The sequence below is a fragment of the Rhinopithecus bieti genome, unplaced genomic scaffold (genome assembly GCF_001698545.2).
Source record: "Rhinopithecus bieti isolate Rb0 unplaced genomic scaffold, ASM169854v2 scaffold_7967, whole genome shotgun sequence".
Lineage (NCBI taxonomy): Eukaryota > Metazoa > Chordata > Mammalia > Primates > Cercopithecidae > Rhinopithecus > Rhinopithecus bieti.
The window spans coordinates 2,588,684-2,600,808 of NW_016806112.1; the positions used below are offsets into that span (position 1 = coordinate 2,588,684).

At 60.6% G+C, this 12,125-nt stretch overlaps 1 protein-coding gene across 1 annotated transcript in view; it reads right to left on the minus strand.

Moving 5' to 3' along the window:
• Positions 1–892: 892 nt before the first annotated feature.
• The window catches only part of ADGRD2 (adhesion G protein-coupled receptor D2), a 28,533-nt gene continuing 17,300 nt past the window's right edge, over positions 893–12,125 (minus strand). Inside the window, 12 exon segments of the mRNA XM_017874758.1 lie at positions 893–1,081; positions 1,424–1,584; positions 2,549–2,579; positions 2,843–2,901; positions 3,444–3,681; positions 3,765–3,806; positions 8,542–8,662; positions 9,621–9,736; positions 9,813–9,946; positions 10,493–10,646; positions 10,951–11,053; positions 11,315–11,418. Of these exon segments, the coding sequence (XP_017730247.1) occupies positions 893–1,081; positions 1,424–1,584; positions 2,549–2,579; positions 2,843–2,901; positions 3,444–3,681; positions 3,765–3,806; positions 8,542–8,662; positions 9,621–9,736; positions 9,813–9,946; positions 10,493–10,646; positions 10,951–11,053; positions 11,315–11,418 (1,452 nt within the window).

Genomic DNA, 12,125 nt, shown 5'->3' on the forward strand with positions numbered 1-12,125 from the left:
TCACTGGGTCCCGTCTGCTTCTCGTCCAGCCCTGCCCCACCTCCCGGGAGCTGCTTGGAGGTCCTGGTTATGTGGTGTCACCTGTCACCTGGCCCCAGCAGAATGTGAGCCAGGCTGGCATCAGCAGGACAGTGTTGGCTGCCTGTGTGCCCCCACTCCCAGAGCCTGGGCCCTCATTTCCCTGCCGCCAGCCTTGGGGTCCACCCTGGCACCAGGCCTGGTGCAGAGCCCTCACATCCCTGCTCCCCTCCCTGCCCTGAAACCCATTGTACTGAGAAGAGACCAAGATTCAGAATGACCTTACCCACAGCCACACATCTGTGGCGGCAGGTCCTGGTCCCACGGTGTGACTTGGAGGTGTCCAGACTAGCAACTTACCTGCAAGCTGTCTGCCTGGGTGGCTCCCACTCATACCAACTGTCACCCCTGCCACCTGTGCTACAGGGCCTGGGAGACCCCAGGCCTGAGTGGTCTGAGCCTGTGTCCTCCTCTGCACAGCAGGAGTGATGGCGGCTCAGCACTGTGGTGAGGACCCGCGACTCTAAGGTGGTAAAGGGCTCAGCACCGTCCAGTGATACAGCAAGCACTCATAAATGCTGGCTGCGCCTACCCTGATGATGAGGCTGAGGCCCTGGAGTCCCAAAGCCAAGTGGCAGCTTCTCTGGCTTCCTCCCTCCTCCCAGAGGGCCCAGCGTTCCCTCCCTCTGCCCAGGCCAGGATGACTCCCAGAGCACAGGAGAGCCCAACAATTCTATTTATTACCAGACACTGCAGCGCCCGTTGTAACTTCGGGGCAGGTGGGAAGGAGCAGATCACAGATAGGCAAAGACTGGGGGAAAGAGCCTGGGGACCTGGTGGGTTAGGGGAGCAGGGGGCTGAGGCCCACACTCCTTTAGGAAAAGCCAGAGGCTGAGGCCCCCGGAGCAGGGGCCGCTGTTGGCTCCCAGGGACTCCCGCTGCGCCGTTCTGGGGTCTGGGGTCCCAGCGAGCTGAGCTGGGCAGGGTCTGGCGACGAGTTTCCCAGACACTCCCTAGAAACCTGGTGGGAAAGTGCGCCCTTGGGCTGGGCTGGCAGAGGATCCTGGTGGAGAGAGAACCCGGGGATGGAAGGGCTCTGGGAACTGAGGCTGGGGGAGACCCCGGCCAGTCCTCGCTGGCTGTGAGTCAGTTTCTCCATCCTCAGAACACCCGCATGCCCCGAGGGCTCCGCGGCCTTTCAGGAGGGGCGGTGGCGGCCTCGCGTGGGACACAGCCCGGCAGCCCCCGCTGCCCCGCGCCTTCACAACTCCGGCCGCTGAGTGGCCTGCGGGGTGGGGTCGGGACTGGAAGTGGGGCGTCCGGAGAGCCGGGCGGGGTGGGGGGTCCGGAGGGTGGGGCCCAGGTGGAAGCGGCTCCGTTGCTACGAGCGGCCCTAGCAACGCACCCATTCAGCGGAGACAAAGGCGCTGTCACTTGAGCGCAGAGGCGCCGCCGCTCTCTTGTTCCTGCAGCCGCGGCGCCCGCGGGTGGGGTGGGGCGAGTGGGGAGGGGCGCTGGCCCCGGGGGGCGTCTGGGCGGGCCTATGGGGGGCGCCCCCAGTCCATTCTGCAGAAGGGGAAGCTGAGACTCTCCGGGACTGAGATGGCAGCCGGGGATGGGGGCCGGTCAGGGCCTGGGATCCCACGGACCCGGGTTCACGTGGCCCTACGTTTACACCCCTGTGGCTACTGCTGTGCCTGGAGTCCCCCATCTGCGCCAGTGGGGGCCTGGCCCTGGCTCTGTTCGGGCTCTCGCTAGCGGCTGCGCCTTTCTGTGCCTCAACTTCCTCATCCGCACAATGGGTGGAGAAAGGCACCTCCACTTCCCCCTCACTGGCTCAGAATCAGCAGGTGCCTGGGCTGAGCACTGAGCCTACCCCTGGGAAGAGCCTGGTAAACACAGCTCTTGCCTTCGCTGGAAACAGTCATCTGGCGGAGGCTGGGGCCATGTGGATTTCAGATGGAAGGAGTGTTCCCCCAGGGAAGCGACCAGCGGGCGGGGTCCCCATGGCTCCCCTGGGCCCGGCTGAGCTCCCCAGGCTTCAGTCCTCTCCCTGAGCCGGACCTGGGGTGTCCTCACCCTCCCACAGTCCCCCCTGCCACTGCCCAGCCCCTGTCATGCCCCCATCAGCTGGTGACCTGCAGCCTTGGAGGAAAGCACTTGTGCCTCAGAGGGTTTGGAGGGCTCTGGATCCTAGGGCATCAGCCCAGAGCCCTCAGAGGGTGAGGGGGGTGCTGGACTTGGGGGGCAGAAAGAGGGGAGGACAGAGGAAGGCAGGTTGTGCTCTTTGGCAGCACCCGCTCAGACTAGGGTTCCATGACCTACTCTCCAACGAAGCCCTCCCAAGGGGTACTGCCTGGTCCCCGACAGGCCCCCAGTGCTCCCAGGGGACCTGTGGAGTGAGGGGAGCGCCTCTGCAATTGTGGGAGGTTGGGTATATTGATCACTTCCATCCTACTGGTACAGGGGGGCTTAGTGGGTGTCCAGGCCCAAAAAGAAAAGAGGGGACCCGCTGAGGTAGGGACTGTACCTGAAGCTTTGAATGCTGTCAGTTCCACAGCCTGAGGACAGAGGGGCTGTCACAGGGGTGGCTCCCACTCCTTCTGCTGCCCCTTGCCCTGGGGATCCTTGGCTATAGGGGCCTCTGCCAGCTTGCGGCCAGCAGCTCCCCCTCCCTGGGCCCTTCAGCCCAGAAACAGAGAAACAGATCCCGGGGAAGCCCCCATCCCGGCCCTACCCAGGCCCTGTGGCTTCCTGACCCTGCCTGCTGGCCTTGCCAGCCCCCTAGCAGAGCCCTGTGTGACCCACTCTGTCCCAGCCTCACCTGTCTCTCCGGGTTTGCAATGGAGGAGAAGGCTGAGGGGATTCTAGGGCCATAGGTCCCTAGTGAGAAAAATGCAAACTTTTCAGAGACGAAGGCAGGAAGAGCTCTCTCTGCTCCCCCATCCTGGGAGTGGGGCCCTCAGGATCAAATACTCTAAGAATCCACTCCAAGGTTTACCTCACGGATTAGTAATGAGGCCCAGAGAGGGAAAGGAACTTGCCCAGGGGCACACAGGAGGTGACTGGGAGCTAGGATTGGAACCTCTGGCCTGGCCTCGAAGTCATTCAACCCATGCCCTGCCTCAAAGCCCCGACCCCATTTACTCACCATCTCCAGGAATCCCCCAAACCCTTCCCCATGGAGCCCCAGGGAAGGTCACCCTGGACAAGCCTATGCCTGGGCCAGGCCCCAGGAGCCCGGGTTTCCTGGCAGTGGGGAATGAGTGACAGGACATTGCTCAAGCCACAGGGCTGCAGTTTCCTGGGCCCTGTTTCCTTTTTTCAGATGCACTAAAAGGATCTGCCCTTGTCCTCCCAGCTCTGCCTGAGTGCTGGGGAAACTGAGGCACGGGGTGGCACTCCCACCTGGGTGCTGAGAGTACCTCTGAGAGCCACGTGTCTCCGGGGTGGAGCCAAGACTATGGGGCTCCCTCGGGTTGCCTCCCAGGGACCTGGGGGCCTCAGGCTGGTCCCCCAGCTGGCAGGGCTGGCACAGGACTGAAAGGAGAGGATGTGGAGGCTGGGACCTGGCTCTGGGGCCTCCCGCCCCACCCACACCCCCAGTGTCCTGAGCACCTCGGCCACCTTCTTCTCAGCCATCCTCTGCAGGGCGCTCCGCACCTGGGGGAACGTTTGGAGGTCAGGTCGGGGACCCTCCCTACCCCTCGGACCCCCCTCCCTGCAGCCGGCGCCCCCAGACTCACCTCCTCATTGCAGGCAGCATAAACCAGGAAGATGTACAGCCCCTGAGGACAGACCCAGCGAGTGGGCGACGCCTCAGCCCTGAGTCCCCGACCCCATCCCCCACAGCCTGGCCTTGCCTGGGGTCCTGGTGCCCCCCAGGGGCAGAGACACTCGCAGAGATACCCAGAGACAGGCTGATGGGCAGTAAGTCGGCCCTGCCCTCGTGCCTGCCTGCAGAGGGGTAGCTGTGGCATTTAGCAGGACAGGGGACCAGAAGGGGTTTTGTCCCATGCAACCCCAACCTTCAGCCTCTGCTCACCAGGCAGCCTCTCTGACTCCCCAGTCCTCTGTGCCCCACCCCACCCTGGCCCTGTCTCATCCTCACCGCGTCGCTATGCTATGCGGTAGGGTTAGGAGGGGGACACCTTCCTGAGGCTCCAAGGCCAAGTCAGGTCCTGGGACAACAGCCCTGTGAGTGCCTTCTCACTGTGCCTCTAGCTGAGTGGCCTTCACCTCCCTGAGTCTCCATCTCTTCATCTGGAAAGGGGAGATGAGGCCGGGACTTGGCTCCTGAGGGGATGGGTGGTGCTGCCTGTGAGGGACTCACACAGTGGCTGGGGCGGAGCTGGCTCCCTCTTCCCACACCGTGGGACCAAGAGGGCCTTACCACCCTCCCTGCACCATCACATCTGGGCTCTCACTTGACCTTCACAGCAACTCTGTGGTGGGGGTGGATTCATTCTCTGCATTTGATGGAGAGGGACCAGGAGCTGGGGGTAGGGGACAGAGGAATGCGTCCTAAGCTCCAGTGTGGTCTAGCCCTGAGGCTGTCCTGGGATCCCCCCTGGGCAGTGTCACAGGCAGCTGCTCCTGTGCTGCGGCCCAGGCAGGAGGGCACAGGTGGGGGTCTGGAATTCCTTGGGGCCTTCCAGCCTCCCAGGGCTGAAAGCTGGAGCCCAAGAGCCTGGCTGGTCTCCCTGGTGCCCAGGCACCAACTGAGATGATACCATCACCCCCATTCTCCAAGACAGACCCCAAAGACTCCCAGGTCCCCACCCCCAGCCTGTCCTGTCTCTGTAGCCTCTGTACTGCCTTCTCCATCCCATTTCCTTCTACCCACTCCTCACCACCCAAAGGCATCTTTCCAAATGCCAACCCAAGAACACCAGCACCTGCCTGACGCCCTGCATGGCTCCCAACTACCCCGGGACAAAAATTGAGCTTTTATTTCTTTCTTTTCTTTTGTTTTCTTTTTCTTTTTCTTTTTTTTTGACAGAGTTTTCACTCTTCTTGCCCAGGCTGGAATGCAATGGCACAATTTTGGCTCACTGCAACCTCCGCCCTCTTGGTTCAAGTGATTCTCCTGCCTCAGCCTCCCGAGTAGCTGGGACTACAGGCACCTGCCACCACACCCAGCTGATTTTTTGTATGTAGTAGAGATGAGGTTTCACCATATTGGTCAGGCTGGTCTTGAACTGCTGACCTCAGGTGATCCACCTGCCTCGGTCTCCCAAAGTGCTGGGATTATAGGCGTGAGCCACTGCACCTGGCCAAGTCTGAGCTCTTTACGACAGCTTTGAGGACCCTATGCTGTCTGCCCCCCACACTTCCTCCTGCCCCATTTCTCATCAGCCTTACCCCTCATGTCTCCCCGCCATTTGACCCCACCATGCCTCTCCCCCGGCTTAAAACATTCTTTTCCCCCTGTCCATACAGCTGTCAGGTCTTGGCTGAGAGTGACCCCCTCCAGGTGGCCCATTCTGCCTCTGATGAGCTGTTCCTCTGTCCCCACACTGCCTTGACCAAGGTCCATTTTCTCTCGGCCTCAGTCACGACATGCTGTGGTTGTGTGGTTTTAATGTCTGTCTCTCCCTCAGGCTGAGAATGTCACAGAATTCTTTGGCCCTGGGCATCTCCACGTCCCCCAGCGTGCAGGCCAGCCAGGGCACGGGGAGGTGCTAGGGGAGTGCGTGTTGAACAACTGAACAAAACAATGAGCTCACACTCGTGGGGCTCCTCGCACGTGCCAGGTATTGTGCGTAGCCTTGGCAAATGTTACGTCAGCCAAACTCCACGATGATCCCATGAGGCGGATGGGAATCTGATCCCCTTCAGTTAGATGTAGAAACGGAGGCCTGGTGCCACTTCTCCAGGCCTCACAACAAGGCTCTGTCCACCAGGGCAAGTGTGAGCTACGGCTGGTTATAGAAGTAAGGCTTTGCTCTCCCTCGACACAACCCGGCACAGGGGCCAGAAGGGTACAAATTACTTCCAGAGAGTGAATGAGGTTGGGCAGAGTCTCATCCCTGAGTCCCAGGCTTCCTCCCTGGTCACTTGGTCACCCTCCTAAGAGTGGGATGTACCCAACTTATGCCCAAGACTGACGGAGAGTGACAGGGGGATAGGGATGGAGGTGGAGTGCGAGGGGAAGACACAGAGAGACCTCGGTGGACACAGAGAGAGAGAGAGACCAAAGGAGAGGTGAAGGGAAAGGCTGCGCCTGGGGAGAGGGACTGAGAGAACAGGGCCCTGAGCCCAAGAGGGTCATGTGACTGTCAGTGGCAGGGCCCAGACCCCACTCCTGCCTTTTGACCTCCTGCCTAAGGCAGTCTCTCCTTGCCTTCACCAGGTGAGCATCTCGAGGGTGATCTGAGGCTGCCTTAGGCAGGGGCAAGAGAGGGTCATGCACATGGAGATGGAGAGGCAGAGATAAAAAGACCGGTGTCAGAGGGCTGGGCACGGTGGCTCATGCCTGTAATCCTAGCACTTTGGGAGGCCGAGGCGGGAGGATCACTTGAGGTTAGGAGTTCAAGACCAGCCTGGGTAACACGGTGAGACCCCCGTCTCCACTAAAAATACAAAAATTATCCAGGTGTGTAATCCCAGCTACTCAGGAGGCTGAGGCAGGATAATCGCTTGAATCTGGGAGTCAGAGGTTGCAGTGAGCCAAGATCGTGCCACTGCACTTGGAATGAGACTCTATCTCCAAAAAAAAAAAAAAAAAAAAAGCCAACAAACCAAGAAACAAAAAACAATCCAGTGTCAGACAGATAGAGGAGAGAAGTGGAGAAACATGAAGACAGACCCAGAAAGAGCCAGGTGGGGTCAGTGCCAGAAAAAACATCCGCGGCCAGAGGGTGAGAGGGGCACAGGGAGGGGGGACAGTGACAGAGGGGGAGCCTGAGAGACAGAACCAGAGAAGATTCAGAGACCAAGATTGGGACAGAGAGAGAGGAAAGAATGAGAAGTGACGGGAGGGAGCTGAGAAGGTGCGACGGTGGCATTGCCCCATGGCTGTGTCTCTGCCCACCTGAGGGGCACAGGTGAGGACGGAGATCATAAGGGATCCAACGCCCCATGATGTGGAGAGGGGCACCTGGGAAAGAGCTGGAGGAGTCGCCATGGCAACAAGATGCCAACACCTGCCCCACCGTGTGACAGGTGGAGAAGCCTCGCCAGGGGCCAGCCAGACTGAACCCAGCCATGAAGCCCTGGGGGGCGTGGGACTTGGAAGAGGGCTCCCCTGCCTCGTCCCCTCACTGAACACTTCATTTCTTCATCGTGGCCATGGTTTTCCTGCTCTACCAAGGGCAGCTCCACAAATACAGGGGCTTTTTGCTACCTCGTTTCCTGCTGTGGCCTGGCACCCAGCACAGTGCCTGGTACACACCAGGCGAGCTGTGAATAGCATATGGATGAATGAGTAACTGGGTCTAAGCATGCTCCCAGGGACCAGCCAGGACCCATCTGCAGTCAGCTGGATGCCCTGTGGCTGAGAACACAGACTCTGGAGTGGTGTCCCAGCACTGATGCTGCCTCCTGGGGAGCCTTGGGCAAGTGACCTCATGAGGTCTCAGTTTCCCCACTTACAAGGCTTGTTGAGAGATAAAAATAGGAGCCTGGCCTGGGGCTCAGAGGGAGCACCCAGGTACTGTGAGTGGCTGTTACCGCCTTGGCTCCCATTCTTCAAGGAAAAGATGGAGGGTCCCCAGCTCGGAGGGCACACGGACCCTGGGTGGAGTTTGCACCTGACTTCCTGAGCCTGGCGCAGTCCAGCCTGGGCCCTCGCCCACCCACCTTTTGGCCCTGAGAGGGACCCGGGCCGGGAAAGCGAGGAGCAAGAGGTGCAGGTGACAGGGAGAGGTGCCTGGCGGAATGGTCCAGGGAGGTCGAGGGAAAGGGAGGGACCAGGAAGGGCCTCGGTGGGCCTCCCTGACTCCCAGCACCCAGCCCCCTGGCTGTCACTGCAGTTAATGTTCTGGTCCTCCACAGACCTGCCAGTCCCCCAAGAGGGACCTAGTTGGCCCCCTCCCTGACACAGGCCCTGAGAGACCCAGGGAGCCTGGGCCCTTTCCTGCAGCCTCATGAACAGGCCTCCTCACCAAACCTCTTCCCAGCAGGCCGCAGACCCCAAGGGGGAGGTGAGTGATGCCCTGCATCCCCTGCCCAGCTTCCTGGCAAGAACCAAGTGGCTCTGGCACCAGCTAAGGGGCTGGAATTTCTGCCAGACCCTGAGTGTCCAAGCACAGTGAGGCTTAACACCCTCTTTCTGGGCCGAAGCCTCCGCAGCGGGCAGAGGGGCCCCATGAGCCTCCTGCACGAACCGCTAGTTGATTGGAAGTTGCCTGTTCCCCCCCACCCTCAAAACTCCTTCTTAGATAGAATGTCCCAGTTGCTATTGAATGTCTCCTATGATGGAGGGCTCACCCCCCACCCCAGTCCCTGACACCCCAGTCGTCCCTTCCAAGCTTTCATGCATATCAGGGCCTAGTCCCAAAAGATTGGGGCTGGAGGTACCTGGATGGAGTTGAGGCCCACGGCAGCATAGGCCCAGGTGGGGCTCAGGTGCACCAGGATGCCCACCAGCCAAGTCAGGCCCAGGACGGGCAGCAGGACCAGCACAGGCTTCACCGTGGCCCTGTAGGAGGGCAGGCAGGGCTGTCGGGGGTTGGAGGCCTGGGGAGCTCCCCGGAGGGTTCCAGGGATAGCAGCACCTGTAAGTGCCTGGAGTGGGGTGGGAGCTGAGGGTTAGGACCATGGCTCAGCAGGACTTAGAGGGAGCCAGAACTTTTGACTGGACTTTGTTGCCCCCCTCCTCAGAGACAGAGGTGGCATGAAGTAGGATAGTGGCACTTGGGAGATGGGGTCCCAGCCCCCAACCTGGCTGGAAGGAATGGGGTGGTAGCTGTTCAGAGCAGGGGCCGAGGCCTGAGCAGTGGGAGCAGCAGGGATGGGGTCAGAAGGACTCCCTTCTCCCTCTCCAAGGGCCCTGGGGTTCCCTGGCTTTCGGGGATCCCCCCAGCTTGGGCTGCCCTGTACTTGGTGGAGGATGGGTGGGGAAGGAGGAAGCCAGCAAGGAGGCAGGGCTGGGAAAGGAGGCTGGCGGGGTCCCCTCTCTTGCAGAGCGTGACCCCGGAGGGCGATGGGGGTCTTTGGCAGGAACAGGGACCCAGGTCCTCACCCTGAACTTGAACTTCTGGATCTAACCCTGAACTTCTGGGGCTAACCCTGATTTGAGGGTCTCCCCTACTTTGTCTCCTGCAGGCTATCAGTACCTTCCACAGACAGTGCACCCCTCGAACAGTGGCTGATGTCCACAGCTCCCTCACACGGATCAGTGACCATCCCCACATGTGACACGCATGGGTGCAAGGGTGCATAGGTGCATGTTGACACAAGTTGACATGCCCGAGCATGTGTGACCCAGATGCAGGGACACATATGCACCCACATACTCAACACAGACTCGGGCATGGCCACACGGCCACGCTCTGGACACAGACTCGCACGTGCTCTCGCCCGGTGAGCCTCATGCCTGGTGCCGGCTGACCCTGCACTCCCTGCTTCCTCTTGGCCTCCCCGTTCTGGAGCCTCACCATATCTGGGTCCAGATCTGCTCCTGAAGGCAGGGCTGTGGGCTCAACATGCGGGCACGGCGGCGGGTGCTGGACACGGTGACCATCACCACACGGGCCAGGATGCAAGTGTTGGCCTGGAAACCTGGGGTCAGCGGGTGAGAGGCCTTCCCCGTCCCCAACACGCCCCTCCCCTGCAGGTCCCCCGCTCACAGTCAGCACGAAGAGCACGGGTCCCACGAAGGCCCAGATGGCATATGTGTGCACATTGAGCCAGCAGTGTCCGGGGGCCACGTAGTCATGGGGGAGCATGGCCAGGGTGACTGCCACAATGCCCACAGGCATGCCTAGGGGAGGGAGAAGGGGGTCTCAAGGCCGGGTCACCTGCTTTTTCTTCTCCAGGACCCAGAACCGCCCCTCCCAAGCTGCAGCTGTCCCCTACTGGAGGTTGTACTTGGGGCACTGGGGAGGTCCAAGGAGCAGGGCTGGGGGCTCTGATACTGTTAGGGTGGCATTGGAGCCACAGTAGTTTGGGAGTAGGGAGAGCTGAGGCTGTTTTGGAGGCTACAGCTTGGCGTCTCCAGAGATGGAGGCTGGGCAACTGGCTGGCTACAGATTTGGGGAGATAGCACTGTGGATGGAGAGGGGAGGCTGTGAAGTGGAGAAGGATTACGAGGAAGGGGGTTGGGTAAATTAGAGGTTAAAAGGACTAAGGAAATTGAGGTCATGTCAGAGATGGGGCTGGGTGTTGCTGGGTGCTGGGTGATGCTAAATGCTGGATGCTGAGTGGTGCTGGGTGCTGAGTGCTGGGCGTGGGGCCATGTTAGATGGCAGGGTCGGCCATGCAAGGTACAGCTGGGGAGAAGAGAGTGTGGGCGCAGAGCAGGCCTCACCCCAGCCTATGGCGTGGTAGAGCCGCATGCCTGGTCCCAGGTGCATGCTCACAGCTACCACCTTCTTCCACAGCAGCAGCCCTTCCACCAGCATCCAGGAGAACGCCGCCAGAAAGAGGAAGTGCATTGCGACTGTGACAGCCACACATGCCACCTGTGGGAGCGGGGGAGGGTGGAGATCCCCACCTAGGTCCGAGGTCAGACGCAGGTGCAGGCCGGCCCCGCGGCCCTGTGCCCAGCCTGGCCTTGCCAACCCAAAGAAGTGTCAGCGGGTGAGGCCCCTGGGCAGCAGCCTGGGCCCCGCTCCACCATTTGGAGCCTTTCCTCCCTGGGCCCTGCTCCTCCCCAGGGAAGTGGAGCCAGGTGAAAATGGTGGGGGGCAGGGGGTCACCCTAGAAAAACCCACAGGCACTTTCCCAGGCTTCCCTGGGCTTCCAGCCCACCCACTGACTGCCCACCTCATTTGCCTTGGCCCACTCGCTGGTCATGAGGAAGCTCTCTGCGGAGGCCAGGGAGAAGGTGAGGTTCTTGTGGACTGTGGTTCGCTCCGACTTGGGGACCCTGGAGAGGACAGAGGAGTCAGTTAACAAGACCACTGCTGGTCCCCACACGCCACAGGCCCCTGTCCTGCCCGGTCCCCTGTGCCTGGGCAGATGGAGGGAAAGAAAGCAGCTCCACAGGAGACCCTGCACATCCTAAGGAGAGGCTCAGACCGAGGTTCTGCCGGGACCAAGGATGGACACCCGACCGATGGGGACATGGAGGCCTGAGCGAGGCGGGGAGGGCCCAGGCCGCCAGGCTACGGTGGTGAACTCTCCTCACCCGGCCGCCAAGAAGAGTAAGAAGGTGGTGGTGAGGGCGCAGAAGGACACACCACAGCCAACAAATGACAGAGTCCTCAGCAGCGACTCCTCCTCAGGGCCTCTCTGTGTGGAGGGACAGAGAAACCCCCCTGGCACCACCCAGACCCGACCCAGGCCAGACCTCACCCCGCCTGGTGACTCTAAGGCCCCCCATGCCATATTCACCTCTGCAGTGTGGCAGCAGCCAGCAGGGCCCAGGCCTGCACACAGTAGGCATTTAATAAACAGATGTGAGCATGTCCTTTTCTCCTGCTGGCTCTCCCTAGACTGACCCCAACTGGCCCAGATTCCACCGACTGGACAGCTACTAAGAGCGCTGACTGATGTGCCCACGGGGAGGGATCCTAGGGACCGTGGAGTGTCGTCAGAATGGGGCTGTGGATGGATCGTTCATGATGTGGAAAGGCATCCACGCTCTGACTTTTCTTTTCTTTTTTTTTTTTGAGACAGAGTCTCACTCTGTCCCCCAGGCTGGAGTGCAAGTGGTGCAGTCTCAGCTCACTGCAACCTCTGCCTCCTGGGTTCAAGTGATTCTTGTGCCTCAGCCTCCTGAGTAGCTGGGACCACAGGCATGGGGCCCCATGCCCAGCTAATTTTTTTTTTTTTTTTTTTTTTTATTTGAGATGGAGTCTCACTCTGTCACCCAGGCTGGAGTGCTGTGGCCGGATCTCAGCTCACTGCAAGCTCCACCTCCCGGGTTCATGCCATTCTCCTGCCTCAGCCTCCCAGGTAGCTGGGACTACAGGCGCCGCCACCTCGCCCGGCTAGTT